Source organism: Mytilus edulis, chromosome 1, assembly GCF_963676685.1.
Source record: "Mytilus edulis chromosome 1, xbMytEdul2.2, whole genome shotgun sequence".
Lineage (NCBI taxonomy): Eukaryota > Metazoa > Mollusca > Bivalvia > Mytilida > Mytilidae > Mytilus > Mytilus edulis.
The window spans coordinates 110,239,883-110,263,963 of record NC_092344.1 but is presented as its reverse complement, the minus strand read 5'-3'; the positions used below and the strand labels follow the sequence as shown (position 1 = coordinate 110,263,963).

General features: G+C 30.5%; 1 protein-coding gene and 1 long non-coding RNA gene across 18 annotated transcripts in view; one reads left to right on the top strand and one right to left on the bottom strand.

Annotated features, from left to right (window-relative positions):
- LOC139517653 (MYCBP-associated protein-like) overlaps positions 1 to 24,081 on the top strand; it is a 58,622-nt gene that overhangs the window by 9,258 nt on the left and 25,283 nt on the right. For 8 of the 16 annotated variants that reach the window (XM_071309035.1, XM_071308939.1, XM_071309015.1 and 5 more), the window contains exons 1-2: positions 13,225 to 13,348; positions 13,753 to 13,928. The exons of the other annotated variants lie outside the window; for them this stretch is intronic. In XM_071309035.1, the coding sequence (XP_071165136.1) occupies positions 13,766 to 13,928 (163 nt within the window). In that variant the 5' untranslated portion in view covers positions 13,225 to 13,348; positions 13,753 to 13,765. Of the gene's footprint in view, positions 1 to 13,224; positions 13,349 to 13,752; positions 13,929 to 24,081 lie in introns of those variants that run through there. 16 annotated transcript variants of the gene reach the window in all.
- Positions 1 to 24,081, bottom strand: part of LOC139517904 (uncharacterized) — a 37,324-nt gene that overhangs the window by 10,183 nt on the left and 3,060 nt on the right. Inside the window, exons 2-5 of one of the 2 annotated variants that reach the window (XR_011663225.1) lie at positions 15,696 to 15,754; positions 12,469 to 12,505; positions 7,694 to 7,821; positions 4,835 to 5,388 (exon numbers count right to left, since the gene is read on the bottom strand). This is a non-coding gene — a long non-coding RNA (uncharacterized lncRNA). Of the gene's footprint in view, positions 1 to 4,834; positions 5,389 to 7,693; positions 7,822 to 12,468; positions 12,506 to 15,695; positions 15,755 to 15,861; positions 15,980 to 24,081 lie in introns of those variants that run through there. The other variant, XR_011663226.1, reaches the window with a different exon arrangement.

Sequence of the window (24,081 nt, the reverse complement as noted above, 5' to 3'; positions counted from 1 at the left end):
GTGTTTTAGTCAAATTGGCACCTATAGAAAAAAGTCACTTGGGCACCTGGTAAAATTGGCATCAAATAGATTTTTTCCTTTTTCTTTCCTTTTTCTTGCAATATTTGAGATATGGAGAGAATACATTTTTGTAGTTTCCTTTTTCTTTATGCCCCATTTATGGGCATTATGTTTTCTGGTCTGCATTCATTCATCCGTTCGTCCGTCTGTCCCACTTCAGGTTCAAGTTTTTAGTCGAGGTAGTTTTTGATGAAGTTGAAGTCCAATCAGCTCGAAACTTAGTACACATGTCAACTATTATATGATCTTTCTAATTTTAATGCCAAGTTAGAGATTTTATCCCATTTTCAGGGTCCATTGAACATAGAAAATGATAGTGCTTTCGGGGCATCCGTGTACTTGGGACACATTCTTGTTTATAGATTTTTTCGTATAATAGCAGAGATTATTGAAAAAAGATCCATTTACTACATCATTAAAAAAAAATTAGTAATTCAATTTTGTGTAATTAAGCAATCAGAATATATACCTTATTGCTTTTCCCGGCTGATCTGGAAAAAAACATGTATGTCCTTGAAGTATTGATGTCCCACCAAAATCACTTTTCCATTGTGGCATCATATATTTTGTTTTATGAAGTCAAAATTAAGGGAACCTGTCACAGTGTGTGATATCATGTCTAGTAGTAGTAATGATAGACAAATAGCGATAAGGTGTATACACAATAAAAGATAATCAGGGATCTGCTGCTTGAAGTGTACTCTATCTTTTATTAATCAAGTTTGATTGGGTATCATTCTAAAAATAATAGGATAACTTATAAACAATAACTCACTTGTTGTTTTATTATTGGAATGACTAAGATATTAAAAAAAGAATCTATTACCCTATTGTTATGTTAATCCACATAATTTTACAAGAACAAAAACTTATTTAACCATTGTTATTAAAATATTTTTTCTGCATTTCCTGTCTACTTATATAAAATGAAAAATATTGGCACCAATTTTGTATGTTTACTAGCAATATACATCTACAGTTGACATGAGATGGAAGTTCATTGACAATAGATGATCCAGTAGGACAAGGAACAGATATTATGGCATTATTTATAACAAAGTTTTCATCGGAACTTCTTTTATGCATCTCAAATATATATGATGACATCTTGAGGGAAAATATCTTAAAAGATGCAAAAAAAACAAACAGTTTTCAATAGTTTACTTTTAAAACATAACATGGATCATGGGTGCCAAAATAACTACCTTGGGTACCGATATTAACCATGTGATATTAACGAGGACTAGATTTGACTCACTGTAGAATTGACTATACCGGGTGCCAATTTGACCAGGTCCAAATTTAAGCAGGTGTGGAAGTGACAAGAAGTCCTGAGAGTGACTGAGACACATGTATGGTGTACTGATATAGAAGATGAACATTTGTTCAAGAGAAAAATGAAATGTTTAAGATAAGGATATGTTTTTTAAGATAGTGTAGTAACTGGTTTCCACAGTGTATTATTGCATACGGTAATCACATAACAAATCCTAATCAGAAAACATTTAATAGTACTATAATCGACCCCATCCTTGTGTGTAGATAATATAAATGAATCAAGAGTTATGTATAGACGGCATGGTTGAATATTTTCTCTTCTCTTAAAGTTTCTAACCAAATTATTATTAGCTTAAATACACAGTGGTATGTATAGATAATGATTATTTAATGTTGATATGTTGAAAACATGCCAACAAGTACCACTATTGAAACTTATAAAAAACTTAATAAAGTTCAAAGTTGCACCATTTGTGCAGATCCAACCTCTTTTCATTAGTGGGTTGAGATGGCAGATCTTTTTCAGCCACATTTCAGCAGCATGTGACACCTTTTCATCGATGATGTGAGTTGGTGTGTCTAAATTCAGCAAAATTTTAATCCCTTTTCTTAGTTGGGCTATGTTCAATGAAGTTTACCTCCATTTCATGACTGGGGCAATTTGGCAGGGGGCAAGTTGTCATGCTTTTGTTTATTTATAAGTACACAACAACTCAAGCAAAGAATCCCTATTGCATTCTAACTATAGTATAATGCATGTGTTACCTGTGAAAAGGGATGAAGATGTGTTAGTGGTAAAACTTAATAAAATTTAAATATAGATCTGATCATTTCAAACCTACACAACAGCCCGGATGGATTTTGCTTTTTCCACCGGCCCACCGTGGGCAGTCCACCCATGCCCACTCTAGCTATAATCTCTTTTTTTTGTAAAAATATTGATTACAAATGCTTATCTGCTTTTTACAAGTGATTATACTTGCAAGTATTTAGATTACACAAAAGAAATTGCATGCCCACTCCTATGGGTGGGCAGAGTGGACAAGCTAGAAATTTTGCCCACCTGGTGCCCACTCCCATGGTGGGCTGGTGGACAAAGAAAAATCCTCCTGAGCTGTAGTGTATATACATGTATATATATCACTTAGGGCACACTTTATTTAAAAGAAAGAAAAATGTTGAAGCTAAAATTTTAGTAAAATCTATATTTGTCGTAGGGTGAGTTCGTACACATTAAAGGATTGAACCAGACTAATGTGAATGCTTGTTTATGGCACAGGGAAAAGGACTGTTTGTGTTTTTAAAGTATTATATCTAGGTACTGTGGATATATTGATATTAGTTGGTTTTAAATTTTCCTGGAGTTGGTGGGTACAGGGGAACACATTTTTTTTTAAAGAAATGTATGCAGACTTTGCCAAAACCATGAAACTAAATATCCACGAATATGCAAGTTCTCGTCAAACCACGAAAATTGCTCCCCATGAAAATGAATAAGTTCCAAAATTTGTCTGTCTTACAGGTTTAATTTGACTGTGACCTCATTTCTATAGTTCATTGGCCAATGCAAAGTTTTTTTTTATATACTATTAGAAATAGGTCATTCAATTATATCTGTTACTGAGAATTATTGTCAGGTGTACATGTACATTGTACATGTCTGCCTGACATTATCATCTGATCTTGACCTCAGTTTTAAAGTTCATTGGTAAATGTTAAGTTTTCATGGTAGAGTACAATGTAATTTTTTCGAACACTATAGTAGGCTAACTATATTTGTTGTGTAAAATGATTGTCAGAGTCAGTGTTTATATGGTGGATCATCAGTATATATTTCCTCAGATATAATTTTCTTATACTTTGCCATACTAATAATTACTATGCATTTTTCAAAAATATGATAAAAAGTATGGGTCACCATGCTGTTTTTCAAGCTACAAGTCGTGCAAAATTTCCATGAATAAATATTTGCGTTGTAAAGAAATCTATGAGATAGAATTTTGAAATAAAATATGAGAAGATAGGTTTTATAACATGCTTAAAGAAAATAAATGAAAAAATGGTGTCACTGAAATTATTTTAAGACAGGACAGGAGTTTTGGGTTAAATAAAGAGGCAGGATAAGCAACTTTGGGGAAGACAAAAATGCAGGATAAACTAATAAAAAAGGAAGGACAGCATAAAGTGAAAAAAAGACAAGCAGGACAGATTAAAATGTTAAAAAAATGCAGGTCAAAGTTTTTCATCCTATCCCCCATACCAATCAAATGGTAGCTCATGTCACACTTGAAGTTAAGCAAATTTTTTTTAAAGACTTTCAACATAAAATCAATCATGACTGAGAAATTTAAAACATGTGCAATGTTACACTCTGTTTTCACTGTACACATTTTGTCTGAATGGGTTTTAGCAAATATCACAGAAAACGTATGATTTTTTTTTCTTCTCATTTTTATACATCTGTTTACAGGACGAATTATGGTATTGGGTGTCCATCTTTCTGTCTGTCTATCCGTCATCAACATGTCGGACAGAAACTAAAAATGCTTTAACCAATTTGATTAACTTTATCTAATGACGTGAGCTGCCTTTCTTTTTTTTTTTTTAAATTTTAGATTTTACGTTTCTGAGTTCTGAGGTTTTATTCATTGAAAAAAGGGGGAATTTCCAGATTTCGGACAATAAATCACAAATTCTTTTAGCAGTTCTCATGTAACTTTGGTGAATAGCTTTATGCATTTACGTAAGCATCCTTTCATTTTCTATGAATTCTAGATTTTATGTTTCTGAGTACTGGGGTTTTATTCATTTAACAAGGGGAGATTTGCCAGTTTTTATTGGACAATAACTTTAAAATGCTATCAGCAGTTCTCATTTACCTTGGTGAATTGTTTATATCTATTGACGTAAGCTCCCTTTCAATTTTGATGAACTTTTGATCTGACATTGAGAAGTGATTGAACTTATTCTTTGAAAACATGACAGGCGTATCATGAACTCATGACGCAGCTGTTTATTTGTAATGTAATGTAAAATATAATGTTTTTATGTCTGACTTACATTCGGCATATCAGTTTAAAGTTTTGGTTTGAGGAATTTTAACATAAAGTTGTTACATTATTTAGAAACTTAGTGCATATGAACATTATGATGTGTACGCTAAACACAGAAATAGTTTCATCAAAGGTTTCAAATTAAAAATTTGGTTGAAGGCAGTTTATCATGAAGTTGTGATCACTTCATAAAAATTGGTAAACATGTTCATTATAATTTGACAGTATGAAATGTATGCAAAAAAAGGGTTGACCTAAATTTTGAAGTTTACAAATAAAAAATTTGATAGTGTGAGCTTAAGGTTGTTTCTTTAAAACACATATTTTCATTAAATAAACAAATCTAAGGGAGGTAAGTGAAATATCCTATTATAACCAGATAGCTTTTAACATGTGAGATTTTGTGAAGTGTTTGATATGTATCTTGATGATGACACACTAACCTTTTATAATTCTTTTCTTCTATCTGAAGTCCATATTGATTAGATCATTTTTTCTTTCTTTTAAAACTGATCTGGTATATATTTCTTTGATGTAAACATATTTTGTGACAGTCATAAAGTTCATCTTGGTCTTGATATATTTATCACTGTTGTTACTTTCATAATACCTATCAGTCTTCGGAAATGTTGACCAGCATGGTATTGAGAGGTCAGAGATCTGCCATTTGAATTGCATATTAAATATCTTTTCTTGTAAAATTAGGCCAACTTCACTATTTTTTACCATTCTTGTTTCTTTCATGTTTAATTTCCATTCTGAATATTAAAATCAGATTTTGTCAGTCGCTCATTGAATAAGCCTTTTTTTATGCCTATGGATACACAGATAAAGGATGTGTTTATTTTCCAAGAGTGGTTCTTTATATATCCACTTAAATAATCAATATGTGTAGAGCAGTCTGTATCTGTGCTTGAACTTTTGATTTCCTGCCTGATCTAGGTGATGTTTTCTTTGAGAAACCTGTTGTACTATTATGATCCTGAAGGTTGATATGCTGAAATATGACATTTCAATGTTATTATTTACCTTCTAGCTTATACATTTTTAATATATATGTAAAGTATCTCAGTTTTATAATAATTTTAAGCGTCAACTGCTTATAATTATTTTTGCTATTTGTTTAATCGCAGGAGAGGACTTTATTGTAAACCAAATGAAATTTTTCCAGAGTTATCTCCTCTTGGTCAAATTATTTTTAAAATTAAAAACTTTTGTCAGTTTACTTGTCCCATTGAATAAACACAATAATTATTGTTCTCTGTGTAGTTTATTAAATGGTACCTTTAGATTTTGTGTAAGAAAAATCCATCATTCATTGATTAGTTTCCTGATTATAAAAGTATCTTCTAAATCTGGGAGTATAATAGTCCCCGTCTAAATAATTAATAGACAAAAATAAATTGATCAAGTTGTAAAAGTACCAACTTTTAATACTACATGGGATGTTGTATATATTTAATTTCAATAAAACATGTATATTTTCACTCTGTTCAATATAAACACTGTTTTTATCATAAAAAAGTGTTTTTCTGACAAGATTTTTAGCTTTTTTTGTAAATTTGTATTTCGTGCACTAAATTTAAGATCTGAAAAGTTGTAATATGTTTCACACTACCTTCTGCTATCTTATGCATACAATGGGGTAGTTTATATGTTGCATGCCGATTATAAGTTGTTATGACTTCAGTAAAAAAAATTAACAATTATATTTGGTATATAACGGGAAGTGAGTATGTGAGTATTGTTTTGTTCTTGTGACATACTACCAGACTCCAAAGTTTTGTGAAATGGTTGTTTCATGATGTTAGAGAGAATGATGTAAAATCAGTAATTGCAGATAACATAGGCATTTAGTTCGAGTTGACTTTAATTTTTTATTACTAAAGTCAAAATTGACTGTAAATAATAAGAAATGCCAGTTTCAGATCCTCCATAAGCTTTTTTTTATGATAAATCTTGAAACCAAACTTTTCTAAATATATCGATAACATTAAGAATATGTATCGAGACTTTGTCAAATAAACAGAACACTTATCTATTGGAGGAGAATATTTCATGCATTAAGATAAGCTCTTTGTTTATGATTATGAAGGTAATTAACTTGTCAAAGGTGTAAACCTGAAATATATGAATATTGATCATAAGACATTAAGATCATACATTTATATTTGGACATTAAATTACTATCTTTATCTTTACTACTTATCTGGGTATAATTTACAATTAAACTTTCAATCAAGTGTACTTAAGATGAAAATACATGTAGTTTAACATAAAATTTCCATGCTTAGGTTCAGCTAAATTATGACTTGTATTGATGAAAGATAGTGTTATGACCTGGACAAGATTTTTCTCAATATTTATGAACTGTGATAAGAAAGGGATAAGTGGAGAATTTGATTATATTACTAATTTTTAAAGGAATGAAGATATGGAATACTTTATTTAAGATATTTTTAATAACATTATGATCTGCTTTATTACTATAGAACTTAGAAATAAGCTGAAATTAAAGTGTCAAGTATACAAACTTGCACTAGGATTTGAATTATCTTGAAGTGAAAATTCTGGTAAAGAGTTAGAAATAATGATTTGAAATGATGATGTGTTGTTTATAAACATAGAAGTATTGCAAACATTGGTGACATAGATGTCAACTGTAGAATTAATCGTATCTTAACAATTAGTGTTCAGCAAGCACTGGACAACATAGTTATAATAGGATTGCTTTGTTTTAATTTTTTTTTTATGTGTTGGGATTTAACATGTACTGATGAGAATGAAGGCTGTGTCTAGATCTAAATCAAAACATATAAATGGAAAAGAAAAAGAAATAAAATCAGGATTAAATGTACCTCACAGCTTAGGGGACAGTGATGTGAAACTAAATTCTAAAGAAAATTTACCAGCCTTGATAAGACTAAGAGGTTCTGTACATACTTTGAGAATGATTTCTAGATTAAATAAGTCCAGTAAGTAACTTTTTATCAATATTTTTTTTGTATATGTATGTTTGATTGGTTGATTGTTGGTGTTTAACAGCACTTTCAGTGCTCCTAGCCTAACTCTTTAATGGTAGCCAGTTTTATTAGAGGTATTTAAGCCAAAGTGTCCAGACAGAACCATAGAGGAATATTGTCAATTTAGTCAATAAAAATCAGAGTCTAATGCACCTTGTATTGAACAGGTATGGGGTTTGATTTCATAACCTATGGATTGACAGGCTAGTGATTAAATTAAATTTAATCTTTCAAATATTTGAAAAAAAATATCAGTGAGTATAGGGAACATGTTTTTACCTCAAATCTTTGTAATGTCTGTAACAAAAGCATTGTTTCTCAGCCAACATTCAGTGATGTTCTTTTTCCAACATTTTTCCACCTCATGTACATTAATTTCACACAAGTACTTCCCAACGATTAAATTTCTAAAAAGAAGATATTTGTCATTAACATATCTCTAAACTGATAAAATTAACTTGTCGTATTTAGTTATTGGTTTTCTCATTTCATGTGTCACATATCTGGTCATCTAAGGACTTTTTTTTTAGCTTACACTACCCAGTTTCTAACTCTTAAGTAGCAAGTGGTGAGCCAGGACCCAAGACTAGGATGTTACTGAAAATCAACAAAGTCTTATCCAATTTTATAAAATATCCAAAAACAAATTTAGAATTTATACCCCAACTTCTTGTTTTTTTATTTCTTGAAAGTTGGTGTTGTTAAAACTTATTATTTTTTATCGATTGGTTTTTGTTTTGTACACCAAACTATATTTACTCCTGCATGTACATGTATATATTCTGTTGGAAATTTTTCTTCACATATTTCTTTAAATAAGTACAGTTGCCTATTGTGCTTAACCCTTTCCTCCATAATGACACCTTTTGACGCCACCCCCTTTACTCCATAATGACACCTTTTGATGCCACCCCCTTTACTCCATTATGACACCTTTTGACGCTCCCCCTTTACACCATAATGACACCTTTTGACGCCTGTGTAGTACCTCAGTTGAAACGCTTTGACTACAAAGTGTCTGCAGTAGACTTAATAAAATTTGTATCCAATATGAAAAGGAACATCATTCATAGGAATATCGGACTTAAATTTATTAGATGAAATATTTGTTTTTCGCAATGAATTAATACTTTAAAGCATATTTTCATCATTTTATTGAAAATCCTAAGCCAACCAAGTATGCAAAAAAAAAGAATCAATGGAGGAAAGGTTTAATTAAATTGAATGTATTTAAGTCTCTTTTAGGATATGAAAAAATATATAAATAAATATTATAAGGAATTGCGTTTTGATTTTTTTTTTTTTTTTTTTTTTTGTGTTTTGATTTCAAAGGGGACAATTTATTATTATAACTTTATTGAAGTACAATCCACCATTAAATGCCACGACATATGTTTTCAAAGAAGGTAGATGATTGCCATATACACTTTATGTGTAAATATTTTGGGCTAGGATTATGCCCTATATTTTCCCCCAGTGCAGGTTGGAGTCAAATGGATTAAAACTTTGCATAGCTTTTTCATTTTACTGAATCTAAGATGACAATCACAGTAGAGAAAAGTTTAGAAAAGGAGATCATGTGGGAAATACATGAAAACAGTTTTTGAAAGTTCTTTTGAAAATGAGTTTATCTGGTATATGGATTAAAGTATTTTGATCCTTCTTAAAACTTGAAAATTTAGGATATTAGACACATGATTTTAAATCCAAGATGGCTGTCATTAACTTAAAAAAGTTTCAAAAATTCATCTACTTAGGTACATCAATCTGTAACTATAAAAAAAACTGATACAATTTAGGTTGCAAGTCTGATTGAAAAATAGTTGCTGTACTACAGTTAAAATAGTAATCTTAGTAGCTGTGCTACAGTTAAAATAGTTATTATAGAAGCTGTAGTATAGAAAAAAAATCATAGCAGCTGAACTAAAGTTAAAATAGAAATTAAAGTAGCTGTACCACAGTTAAAAGGGTAATCATAGCAACTGTACTACAGTAAAAACTGTAATCATAGTAGCTGTACTACAGTTAAAATAGTAGTCTTAGTAGCTGTACTACAGTTAGAATAGTAATCATAATAGCTGTACTACAGTAAGAATAGTAATCATAATAGCTGTACTACAGTTAAAATAGTAATCTTAGTAGCTGTACTACAGTTAAAATAGTAATTATGTTAGCTGTGCTACAGTTTAAATAGTAATCATAGAAACTGTACTACAGTTAAAGTAGTAATTATAGTAGCTGTACTACAGTTAAAATAGTAATTATAGTAGCTGTACTAAAGTTGAAATAGTAATCTTAGTAGCTGTACTACATTTTAAAAAGTAATCATAGAAACTGTACTACAGTTAAAAAAGTAATTATAGCAGCTGTACTACAGTTAAAATAGTAATTATAGTAGCTGTACTACAGTTGAAATAGTAATCTTAGTAGCTGTACTACAGTTAAAAAAGTAATCATAGAAACTGCACTACAGTTAAAATAGTAATTAAAGTAACTGTACTACATTTAGAATAATAATCATAATAGCTGTACTACAGTTATAATAGTAATCTTAGTAGCTGTGCTACAGTTAAAATAGTAATTATAGTAGCTCTACTACAGTTAGAATAATAATCATAATAGCTGTACTACCATTAGAATAGAAATCATAATATATGTACTACAGTTAGAATAGTATTCATAATAGCTGTACTACAGTTAGAATAGTAATAATAGTAGCTGTACTACAGTTAAAATAGTAATCTTAGTAGCTTTGCTACAGTAAAAATAGTAATTATAGAAGCTGTAGTATAGAACAAAAATCAAAGCAGCTGAACTAAAGTTAAAATAGAAATTAAAGTAGCTGTACCACAGTTAAAAAGGTAATCATAGCAACTGTACTACAGTAAAAATTGTAATCATAGTAGCTGTACTACAGTTAAAATAGTAGTCTTAGTAGCTGTACTACAGTTAGAAAAGTAATCAGAATAGCTGTACTACAGTTAGAATAGTAATCATAATAGCTGTACTACAGTTAAAATAGTAATCTTAGTAGCTGTACTACAGTTAAAATAGTAATTATGTTAGCTGTGCTACAGTTAAAACAGTAATTATAGAAACTGTTCTACAGTTAAAATAGTAATTATAGTAGCTGTACTACAGTTAAAATAGTAATTATAGTAGCTGTACTACAGTTGAAATAGTAATCTTAGAAGCTGTACTACAGTTAAAAAAGTAATCATAGAAACTGTACTACAGTTAAAAAAGTAATTATAGTAGCTGTACTACAGTTAAAATAGTAATTATAGTAGCTGTACTACAGTTGAAATAGTAATCTTAGTAGCTGTACTACAGTTAAAAAAGTAATCATAGAAACTGCACTACAGTTAAAATAGCAAGTAAAGTAACTGTACAACATTTAGAATAATAATCATAATGGCTGTACTACAGTTATAATAGTAATCTTAGTAGCTGTGCTACAGTAAAAATAGTAATTATAGTAGCTCTTCTACAGTTAGAATAGTAATCATAATATATGTACTACAGTTAGAATAGTAATCATAATATATGTACTACAGTTAGAATAGTAATAATAGTAGCTGAACTACAGTTAAAATAGTAATCTTAGTAGCTGTACTACAGTTAAAATAGTAATCATAATAGCTGTACTACAGTTGAAATAGTAATCTTAGTAGCTGTACTACAGTTAAAAAAGTAATCATAGAAACTGTACTACGGTTAAAATAGTAATTAAAGTAACTGTACTACAGTTAAAAAAGTAATCATAGAAACTGTGCTACAGTAAAAATAGTAATTATAGTAACTGTACTACAGTTAGAATAATAATCATAATAGCTGCACTACAGTTATAATAGTAATTATAGTAGCTGTACTACAGTTAGAATAGTAATCATAATATCTGTACTACAGTTAGAGTAGTAATCATAATAGCTGTACTACAGTTAAAATAGTAATCTTAGCAGTTAGAATAGTAATAATAATAGCTGTACTACAGTAAGAATAGTAATCTTAATAGCTGTACTAGTTAAAATAGTAATCTTAGTAGCTGTACAACAGTTAAAATAGTAATTATATTAGCTGTGCTACAGTTAAAATAGTAATCTTAGTAGCTGTGCTACAGTATAAATAGTAATTATAGAAGCTGTGCTACAGTTAAAATAGTAATCTTAGTAGCTGTGCTACAGTTAAAATAATAATATTAGTAGCTGTACTACAGTTAGAATAGTAATCTTAGTAGCTGTATTACAGTTAAGCTGTGCTACAATTAAAAAAGTAATCTTAGTAGCTGTGCTACAGTTAAAATAGTAATATTGGTAGATGAACTACAGTTAAAATAGTAATTATAGTAGCTGTGCTACAGTTAAAATAGTAATCGTAGTAGCTGTGCTACAGTTAAAATTGTAATCTTAGTAGCTGTGCTACAGTTAAAATAGTAATCTTAATACCTGTAGTACAGTTAGAATAGTAATCTTAGTAGCTGTTCTACAGTTAAAATAGTAATTATAGTAGCTGTGCTACAGTTAAAATAGTAATCATAATAGCTGTACTACGGTTAAAATAGTAATTATAGTAACTGAACCCCACTTAAAAAAGTAATCATAAAAACTGTACTACAGTTAGAATAGTAATTATAGTAGTTGTAAAGCATTTGAAATAGTAATTATAGTAGCTGTACAACAGTTAATATAGTAATCATAGTAGTTGTGCTACAATAAAATGAAAGGTTACAATAATAGCTGTACTACACCAATAAAACATTAAAAAATAATTTGGCAATATAAAATAAAAGAATTGAATGTTGTGTTTTTAAAAATATAAATGAATTAAAATTAGGAGACCATCACATTTTTTAATAGAAGGTTGGAAGTGCTGTATATTGAATGTAATTTAGAAATAGATAAAAGCAATAGTCATATCCTATCATTTACAATGTTTAAAATACAAAATTTTTGAATATATATATCGTAAATTTGTATTTATAATTTTCAATTAGTGTTTTTCTTTTATTTTTTTTTCAAAAATGAGGAAAGATATTATATTTTTTTATTTATTACCTTTACTTCCAGTCACATCTGTGTTACCCTTTGCCATCTGAAAAATAAAATTTCTCATTAAAACCAGAGTTGTGTCCATGAAAGGCTTGTAATATAGCAGACAAATATTGACATATTTAATTGCTTTTCACCACTTTATTTAGGGGTATCAGAAAGGTTCATTAACTATTAGATATAGAAATTTTGGATTTCTGATCAAATTCCATGCTAAAAATTAACACATATGAATTGTTCATTTTATGGAATTTTTGTAAAACAATAATTAACAGTAAACTTATCCCTTAGAAGTATGTTTTGTACCGTGAACATTTGATCTTTTTGGTTCTTTTTCGAAACAATATTTGTTTAAAAGATAAAGTTTTGTCATTGAGTACCCATCAAGGTTTGTGTAAATGGACATTAACAAAGAAACCAATAAAAGGTAGCACAATTAACTAGTGTAAACTTTCTGAAATCTAATGGAACATTGTTTATTCCTTTAAATAATTCAATTCACAAAATTTCACTTATAATAGGAGTCATTATAGGCAAATCTAAAGGGTTAGAAATAGCCATATCAAATTTCTGATTGTATGTAACAAGAATTAGAATTTTATTTGGTCAGAAAAAAACCAATATTTGGACAGAACCTTCATTAGTTATAGTATTTTAATTCAATACAATATTGTGTTTACTCATGTATATGAACTGAATGGTGTATTGTTTTGCATGGTTGTCACTTAAACCTTTGAAGTTCTTTGAAGGAAATATTGTTTATACACCAAATAGAAACCACTATTTAGTTTTTAGTTTTTTCTGGCCAAAATTCTGTAAGGATTTCCTGCAGTTTGTTTACATGTTAAGTTTGGCTATCGGATATTCTATTGTTTTCTTACATAAGGTAGGTTTTGAAATTATAGTCTGATGTAGGATGCAATTCATGTATGATGATAATATTTTAAAATAACATTAAAAAACGTATAGAAATTAAACATGACACAATCTTCATTAAATATTTTTAAATTAATTTTGAGAAAATAAAACCTGATTTTTAAAAGACTTTAACAGAGAAAAAGGCTTTAGTAGTAAAAATAATTCTATTTTATATTAAAGTAAAAATTTTTTTTATAATATTGTAGTTAGAACTTAGATCATATAAAGTATGTTATTTATCAAAGATTTTATAGATCTGTAAAGTTTTAAATATTGATATCAGTTTAATAAACAGGATTTTAAAAGTAATTTATGTGATGATAAATGGTAATAAAGATGATAGAAACATTTTAATAAGGAAATATTCCACAGCTGATGATCAGAGATGGCTGGGATTGGAAGAGCTACTTCTTTACTTAAAAAGGCATTTGTAACTAACTCAGGAGGGGGAGAGTCATCAAAAAGGAATAATGGAAGTTCAGATGATAGTGGGAAAAAATCCAAATGGGGCGATACAAACAAAAAATTAGCAGTTTCTGCGTTGGTTGGTAAGGAACTAGTGATACATTTTTTTTTATTAAGGACAAGTTTGAACAACACATATTTATACATTATACTTTCTTCCAACTTGCATATACATTGAAGATGGCCCTTTGCTTTATCAATTTAACTTTTGGGAATTAAAGTAGTTTTTCCTGATGATAAAGATTGGTCTTTTTTTAGCAGCATCCTCTGTGGAAGATGCCAGTCGTGTAATCAGCTCCTCCAGTTTCTTTAAATCTCCCAGGACATTGTATTCCTTGTTTTTTGCAAATCACCTTTTATAACCAATTGATTTTAAAGTGATCTGGGGATTAGTTTGCCCACTATGGTATATTTTCTCATTTTTGATGGCTGTACAGTTGGCTTAAATTTCTAGCATTAACTTCATTCCACCATTAAAGGATAATAGTTGTCTGATTGGCAATCATGCCACATCTCCATATTTTAATACTTAGATAAGATGAAAAAATAATCATGAATAAATCTAGAGTGTAATGGTTAAAATTTCAGATTTAATCTCTATACTCCACACTGTGTCAGCGCAGAGACTTAATTTTGATTAGATAGAATAAAAGTTACTATGACAAGAAATAAAACTTGATTGTCTCCCTTATATCATATGATCAGAGGATGTTTTATTGATAAGACAGAATAAAAGTTACCAGTCTTGTATAACTAGTTTCTAGTTTACGCAGCATGACTAAACATAGAGTGAAATGAAATGGTCCATTTTTTCTGGGACTCAATTTTTTCTGTTTGATTATAAGTTTTATAAATGCTGAATTGAAACATATGTAACATTTAGATTTTTAGAAAATCTTGCATCTCTTTGGGGATATCAAGCTAGGAAAGTGGAAGGATATTATGTTACTGCAAGTGGTTAGGCCTAGTAAAAACAGCAAACAGAAAGTAGAAAAAAATAATTTTGACTTCAAGATTAAATAACTTTTTATTCTTGGTGGCATGACCTACTTTTTCTTTCTAGATTAAAACACAATTTGACATTACTACATACATGATATGAACATGAAAAAAAAATCTATGTAGCATTTCATTTAAAAAAATTCAAAGATCAGCTGTTTTGCATGTACTGGTAAGCCTATGGAGCAGTCAGTTTCAAGACTGCAACCAAAAGTTACCTTAATATAAAAGTTAGAACATGATTGTCTCCCTTATACCATATGGTCAGAGGATGTTTTGATTTGATGAGTTGAAATAGGATTATCTCCCTTATGACATATGGTTAGAGGATGTTTTAATGTCAATTTGTAAAATACATAGATTTTTTAAGTAAAAAAAAAACTTTTGACAAAGTCATATGGTGGATATTGAAAGTAGCCCTTCCACAATAGCATTTCATGTTTTAACAACTTTTATATGTTCTTGCCAAATATTGCAAAACAGATAACCAGTATTACAAAACATGAATAAATGGGAAAGTGGTGTATATAATCTAAGCAAAATACCTTTTAGATGTCCAACTCTAGAACATAGATCCCTGGTCTAATGTTCACATCTAAATGTTCATTGTTAAACATCAAGGTCATCTAACTTTAGATTAGCTCATAGTTTGCAAGGAATTTTGGAGAGCTGTCTCATTGTCAATTATACCACATTTTCTTATTTTTACGTTAACATATGATGGTTTTTCAAGACCTCCACATTCCCCAAGGGTAATATTTTACAGTGTTTACTCACCATTCCCCAAGGGTAATATTTTATAGTGTTTACTCACCATTCCCCAAGGGTAATATTTTACAGTGTTTACTCACCATTCCCCAAGGGTAATATTTTACAGTGTTTACTCACAAGTGTAAACAACATACAAAATCTGCAAAAAAAATTTTTTTTTAAGTATTTATGACAAATTAGAATTTAACTTTAGATTATTTTTTAACTTTTGCTGCAAATTGTTATAGAAATATGGGGAAAACTTACCCTTTTTCTTCTTATGATCCCTGATTTCACATGTAACACCATTATTAACCACCTGTTGGTATTGTATTCTTTATAAAATTGTTACATATTCAAATGTAAGGTTATAACAGGGTATAATGTATAAGTATAGAACAAAAATAAAGTAATACTGTACCAGACATCTGCAAAAGTGTTCTATGTTAAAACTGTTTTGATACCAGTGAAGTGTATTGATCATATTTTTTTCTGGTTTAAGTTATGTTTGAGTGTTTTAGTAATGTGGTATTACCTGCACAAGAAAGTGCTTGTGAAAATCAAACAAGGGCTCTGATATTAAACAAACATGTATTTGATGTTAAACAAACGTAGTTAGGGTATCATTCATAATTAGCTTGTCAAATTTACATTGTAATATATCCTTTAAAGGTTAATTTCCTGGGATTTGAATAAAAGAAGGAACTATGTCTACAGACAACACAAACTTAACTTAAAAATTTCATTCTTCTGTCTTCTTTTGAAGACTATGTGAATTTATAGAAGAGGTTGTTTTTGGGGGATACTATTTTTTAAGAATTTATATGAACACATGAATAATAAATCATACAAGAAGCAGACTGTGGAAAAGTGGACGATATTACCAATATTTACTAGTGAAATGTTTTTATTCCTAAGTTATTTGTGAAGCGCTATTTTGGGGAGTTAACTTGTATGTCACTTTTGTTAAACTGGAAAAAGAACATTAACATTTTTTAGTGTTGTGAGAAACTTGATTTATTTTGATAACTTTGGAAGATGGACCCTATTGCCAAAAGGAGAATGTCTGTACAAATAGGATTAGTGTCTAATCCTGTATCTAGCGGGAGGAAACATAACTCTGCTCCTCCCTCAGCATCCTCAAGGAGAGGTGGTGATAGGAAACAGTCCATGGTCTCTATCACAGGATCTAATGGAACTAGACGTAAGATAATTTACAAAATATAAATGAATGGAAAAATGGGAAAAGTATGAAAATACAGCTAAACCACATTTTTATCTGAGAACAAGAAATCAGATATAGATAAAAAAAAAATAAAAAAAAAATATATTTGTGTATATATTTGTGCAAGTACAACCATCATTAACATGATTTTTTTTTAAAATGTAATGTAATGGTTCAAATTTTGCAAAATTTTTGGGTGAAGTGTTGTTTTATATTTGTTCATAAATTCTGGTAAAAGCAGATTTCACATTTTAATTTTTGCACTATATTGTGCAAAGCTCTAATGATGATATACATTTATACCAATACACAGTAGGAACAATACGATTTTGTTCTGCTTTTAATTTATAGTCTTGCAAACAGTTGTAACTGTCTTGGGCCCCCCTTTTTGGGAAAAAATTTGGTTGCTTATATAGGGAATCACTGAAGCGTGACTGGAGCGGGCCCCCTCTTAGGTCAGTCAGTGGGCCCCCTCTTATGGAAATTTCTGGATCTCCCACTGGCCATTATAGTTGTTACATCTTTGATACTAAGTATTACCCTTATTATCATTCTCATTATATTCAATTTGATATGATTATAGATACATTTTGTTTATTATCTTTCTTCAAAAAGCTTTGTATTTATTGTGCATAGAGTTACTCCCCTTACTTATGTTTATCCTTTGGATTATGTTGTTATGAGCATTTGTGTATTCTGAACAAACAACATCAGAATATAAAAAGAATTAATTATTCATCCTGCTGGTTTGAAATTATATTCAACCATTCATGTAATTTATCATATTTTTAAAGGTAACGAGAATTTAATATCTTTTTATTAAATTACATATTTCTATACTCCAGTGTTGTTATGAGTTCAACATTACAAATTTGAATTTATTAGAAAACATGAAAGGAATAAAAATAAAGCAATATGAGCTTGATAATTTAAGTTTCATTACAGAAAAGGAGAAAAAAGGTATTCTAATTTGAATTAATTTGAGCTTGTACAAACTTGTGCATTTATTAAGGCATTCTGTCTCATTGGCACTCATACCACATCTTCTTAAATCTTTATAAATGACCAAAAAGAGATTACGTATTGACATCAGTTTTAAGAAGCTGGAGATGTCACAGGAGAGAAAAATGCAATGAATCAAATATCATCTCATAATGTCTCTATCAAAAATGATGTAAATAAAGTTTATTTCTCTTTTACAGTTTCATTGGTATTTTTACAGTCTGTGTGTAATACAAATTAGCAAGTTCACCAAAATTAACATATTTAGTTCAAATAAATGAAAGGTCAGGGGCAGATTTAAAAAAATATGGGTTTCTAAACCAGGACAAAGGGGGGTTCCAACTACATGCCCCCATTCAAATGCATTGATCTCTCTCCCCCCCCCCCCCCCTTTTGATCCACACCTGAAGGTGCATATAAGAAAATATTATCAGAAATGAAGTCTTTAAAATAGATGATATTGCCTTTTATACTTATATTATGTCTTAAAATATATAACTATCTTTAAAATTACACAGAAATTCTGAATGAATACATACAAGCAACCAGTAGAACAATACTAATCTGTTTTGACATTTTGTTGTCTAGTATAAATGCCATACAAACCAAAAGAATTCTTAGGATATGTTTCTATGGGTATTCAAACAAGGTACTGCATACCCCATCTGTAGGCATGTGCTACCTATGTTATACTGAGAAATAATTTTGATTTATCTTTCTGCCTGTCAATGAACACAGTGGTTGTTACAATATCGAAGTGAATATCTAGTTCATGATCTCTATGGATGTGTAAGACCCTATCTCTGTGCATGTGGAACAACAATTCAATACATCTACCATTTGAATAACTTTGTATGGCATATACTTAAAAATAAACGAGATAAAGATTGATTTGCCGAGTCCAGGTGTTTAATTAACATAGTAATAGGTGATTAATGGGACTTTTATAATTGTAATAACTTTAAATTGAACCATTTTGTATGTGCTGATAAATTGAATTGTATCTACATTGACCAGTAATAAATGTCGTTCTCATATTTGATATAACTGTAAAGGAGGGTATTGGTTATTAATTTTTTTCTCAGGATTTTGTTAACAAATTTGATTAAAGAAAACCGAGCTATTTATTTCTTAACATCCAGGAACAAGAATTTTTCTTTTCAATCAATGTTGTTTTTTAATTTTTAGCTCACCTGGCCCAAAGGGCCAAGTGAGCTTTTCTCATCACTTGGCGTCCGGCTTTCGGCGTTGTCCCTCGTCGTTAACTTTTACAAAAATCTTTTCCTCTGAAACTACTGGGCCAAACTTAACCAAACTTGGCCACAATCATCACTAGGGTATCTAGTTTACAAAATGTGTTCGGTTACCCGGCCAACCAACCAAGTAAAAATAGAACATAGGGGTCAAATGCAGTTTTTGGCTTATAACTCTGAAACCGAAGCATTAAGAGCAAATCTGACAGGGGGGTTAAATTGTTTATTAAGTCAAGATCTATCTGCCCTGAAATTTTCAGACGAATCGGACAACCGGTTGTTTGGTTGCTGCCCCTGAATTGGCAATTTTAAGGAAATTTTGCCGTTATATGGTTATTATCTTGAATATTATTATAGATAGAGATAAACTGTAAACAGCAATAATGTTCAGCAAAGTAATATTTACAAATAAGTCAACATGACCGAAATGGTCAGTTGACCCCTATAGGAGTTATTGCCCTTTATAGTCAATTTTTAACCATTTTTTGTAAATCTTAGTAATCTTTGACAAAAATCTTCTCCTCTGAAACTACTGGGCCAAATTAATCCAAACTTGGCCACAATCATCTTTGGGGTATATGGTTCAAAAAATTTGTCCTGTGACCCGGCCATCCAACCAAGATTGCCGCCATGGCTAAAAATAGAACATAGGGGTAAAATGCAGTTTTTGGCTTATAACTCAAAAACCAAAGCATTTAGAGCAATTTATTTATCAGGTCAAAATCTATCTGTCCTGAAATTTTCAGATGAATCGGACAACCTGTTGTTGGGTTGCTGCCCCTAAATTGGTAATTTTAAGGAAATTTTACTGTTTTGGGTTATTATCTTGAATATTATTATAGATAGAGATAAACTTTAATCAGCAATAATGTACAGCAAAGTAAGATTTACAAATAAGTCAACATGACTGAAATGGTCAATTGACTCCCTAAGGATTTATTGTCCTTTATAGTCAATTTTTAACAATTTTTATAAAATTTGTAAATTTTTACTAACAATTTCCACTGAAACTACTGGGCCAAGTTCATTATAGATAGAGATAACTAGGTAACAAGAATGTTCAGTAAAGTAAGACGTACAAACACATCACCATCACCAAAACAAAATTTTGTCATGAATGTTGCGTAAGTCCTTGTCAACACAATCATTGGAATTTATTTAAGACACAACTCATAATCACTGTATAACATTTATTTTTACTCTAATTTCTAATTACAAATCTTTTTCTTTTAAACAAAATACAACTCCGTTTCTCCGTTGAAGATATGCCACGTGAATAAATTACATAAATAATAGACAATTAACGGAGTTATGAATACAATGAACGGATCTGTAAATTACATAATAATAAGTATGGAGCACATTGAAAATGAAAAGAATATAAATCGCGGTTCGCGACACTCCCGACCCAGACATTTGGGTTTTAATTATAATGTTCAGAATATTGTTGTTCTGTTTCGACTTCAGAAAAAACTTCATCTCCATTGATATATGAAACAGTCCTGGTAAATATCAGTACGATTGTTTGTGTTTTTGTTGTCACATGGGAAATATCTACAGCAGTTTCAGAATTGTTACGGTATTCTTCATCACTTATCACAATTACTTCATTATATGTATTATTATTTTCGACACTGTGCTCAAAAGAATCAGGAGATGAAATGTCTTCGTAAAGCATCTTCGTTTCCATTAAGCCTACACTTTCAGTACTTGAAAGACAATCATTCAAATTTTCACACATATTATTATTTTCATCATGAATTAAATTTTCACCTTCATCACTTGATAAGAATTCATCAATATTAAAATCTCCCCCACTATCTTGAACGTCACTCAGGTCTTGTAACAAATCTAGAATTGTATCATCATCACTTACGTCTTCGTAGTATTGGTTTTCCGGAGTTTCAATATCTCCTTTTTTAGCCTCTATAGCTTTACGTCTAGCATCCATTTTTGAAAGTTGATGAATAGAACTTAAATGTCTAAAAAGGTATTCCTTACGAATGAATTTAGAAAAACATCCATCTTCTGTGCAATTCCAGTGTTCAAGGGTCTTGGAATGGTTTTCTTTCACATGCCTAGTCAGATTTCTTTTATATTTGTATTCTCGAGTACACATATTACATCCAAACATGTTGGTATATTATTGGCGTGAGATATCTTTTATAAATCATTTTCTTTAAATAGGAATATTGAGAGAAAGCGCATGAAATTCACGTGCATTATTCGTTACATAAACGACTCCGTTAAGTCATTTAAACATCTCCGTTAGAACATAAACATACAGGTAAATTTTATACATCTCCGTTAGAACATAAACATACAGGTAAATTTTAAACATCTCCGTTAGAACATAAACATACAGGTAAATTTTAAACATCTCCGTTAGACTAAAATAACTCCTCTAGTTCACTCTTGTTACAATTATTTACAATGTTAAATTATATATGTCTCTCGTAATCAAACTATTATTCACCGTAAAAATCTTTGATTTTACGTCTAGCCTTTTCAGCAGACTTCCTGACAGGTCTTGTTTCAGCAGATTCACTCTGACACGTATTCTCCTCATCAACCTTTGTTTTTTCTTCAATTTCCAAAGGGTATAGTAAATTTAACGGACGACTAATAACTTTTCTTGATGAAAGAACTACTTTTGCTGATCTAATCTCACCATCATTGCTATGAATTAACTGTACTAGTCTTCCTAATTTCCACACTCCCCTTGGAAGGTTGTCTTTAATAATGACAACATCTCCAACGATTGGAGCATATGGTGATTTCACTCTACCACACTTTAACTTGGTCTGAGTTCTTTCTCTCAAACTTAATAAATATTCATCCCTCCACATTGTCCAAAATGAATCCAAAAGTTTTTGTCCCTTTTTCCACATCTTAAGTAACTTGTCAGTTGAACTTTCAACAGGTGAGTAACTTTGGTCATTTATATCATATTCAATTTCTGGAATACCAATATTTGGGTTCAATGTGAGAAAGTGGCTTGGCGTAAGGTTAATATTCGAATTCACATCATCACCTATGTAAACCAATGGCCTCGCATTAACAATTGCTTCAGTTTCCTTAATAACTGTAAGTAGTTGAACGTCGCTGACTAACCTTCCTTTCAGAACTTTTTGCAAAGAACGTTTTACCACACCAACAAGCCTTTCGTAAAAACCTCCCATCCATGGCGCTAATTCCGTTATAAAGGTCCATCGAATGCCAGCATTAAACACATAGTTTTGAACATCATCACATTTAATCACTTTCTTCCAAACTAAATCTAATGTTGCACTCCCCAACTTGAACTTCAACAAATAATTGAATTTCTCAACCTTCGAAAGTTTTTTGTTCTTGTGTATAGTGCTTTCGAAAGAATCCCAGAATTCTATCCATTTAATTTTGTCACCATAAAATGAAATTATATCTATCTTTGGCAGTTTCACAGATGACTCATCGTTTTCTTTCATTTGTTGTCTAATTAATATTTCATTTTGCTGTTTCATTTGAGTTTCAACTATATCTTTCATTTCTCTTTGAAGTTCCATTATTTGGATAGGATTGATTTTTTCATGTTTTTCACCACTTTCCTGTTTGATAAATTCAACTAACCTTTCTTTGTATTGCTCCAACTCTAGATAACAATCTGTAGCCGCAGAACATAGTTGACAATCCTCTTCTACTACTTTTTCAATTTCTTCTGTTTCTTCTTCTCCAAGTGCATCAGCCACTTTACTGCTCTGAACTTCCAATTTGTTTACATAAAGTTTCAATTTTTCAACACACTTTGACGACTTAAACACATATTGCTGATGTTCAGGTAGAGGCACTTCTGTCTGTAGAATTGATAATCCTGATTTAATTTCCACTTGAAGACAATTACAATATCTTGTTCTAACACCTTTCAGATAACTAGAAGCTGGCATTTTGCACAATATTTTGTTAACTCACTTTGTAATTTGTTTTTCACTCCCGGGTTCCGGCACCAAACAATGTTGCGTAAGTCCTTGTCAACACAATCATTGGAATTTATTTAAGACACAACTCATAATCACTGTATAACATTTATTTTTACTCTAATTTCTAATTACAAATCTTTTTCTTTTAAACAAAATACAACTCCGTTTCTCCGTTGAAGATATGCCACGTGAATAAATTACATAAATAATAGACAATTAACGGAGTTATGAATACAATGAACGGATCTGTAAATTACATAATAATAAGTATGGAGCACATTGAAAATGAAAAGAATATAAATCGCGGTTCGCGACAATGAATCCATCTGCTTCCTTTGTTTAATATTCACATAGACCAAGGTGAGCGACACAGGCTCTTTAGAGCCACTAGTTATTTCGATATTACCTCTTTTTATCCTATCAGTTCAACAGAAAATAAGTATTTTTACAAAAATGTATGTTTCTTTTGAAGGCAAATTGTGAACGTAAATGGATGGTGACCCCATTTTTAGCTCACCTGGCCAAAAGGGCCAAGTGAGCTTTTCTCATCACTTGCATCCGGCCTCTGGTGTCATTGTCGTCCGACGTCGTTAACTTTTACAAAAATCTTCTCTGAAACTACAGGGCCAAATTTAACCAAACTTGGCCACAATCATCATTGGGGTATTTAGTTTAAAAATTGTGTCCTGTGACCCGGCCAACCAACCAAGATGGCCTCCATGGCTAAAAATAGAACATAGGGGTAAAAAGTAGATTTTGGCTTATAACTCTGAAACAAAAGCATTTAGAGCAAATCTGACTTGAGGGTAAAATTGTTTATCAGGTCAAGATCTATCTGCCCTAAATTTTTCAGAAGAATCGGACAACCCGTTGTTGGGTTGCTGCCCCTGAATTGGTAATTTTAAGGAAATTTTGCTGTTTTTGGTTATTATCTTGAATATTATTATAGATAGAGATAAACTATAAACTTCTCCTCTGAAACTACTTGGCCAAATTTAACCAAACTTAGCCACAATATTTTTTATGGTATTAAGTTTAAAAAATGTGTGCG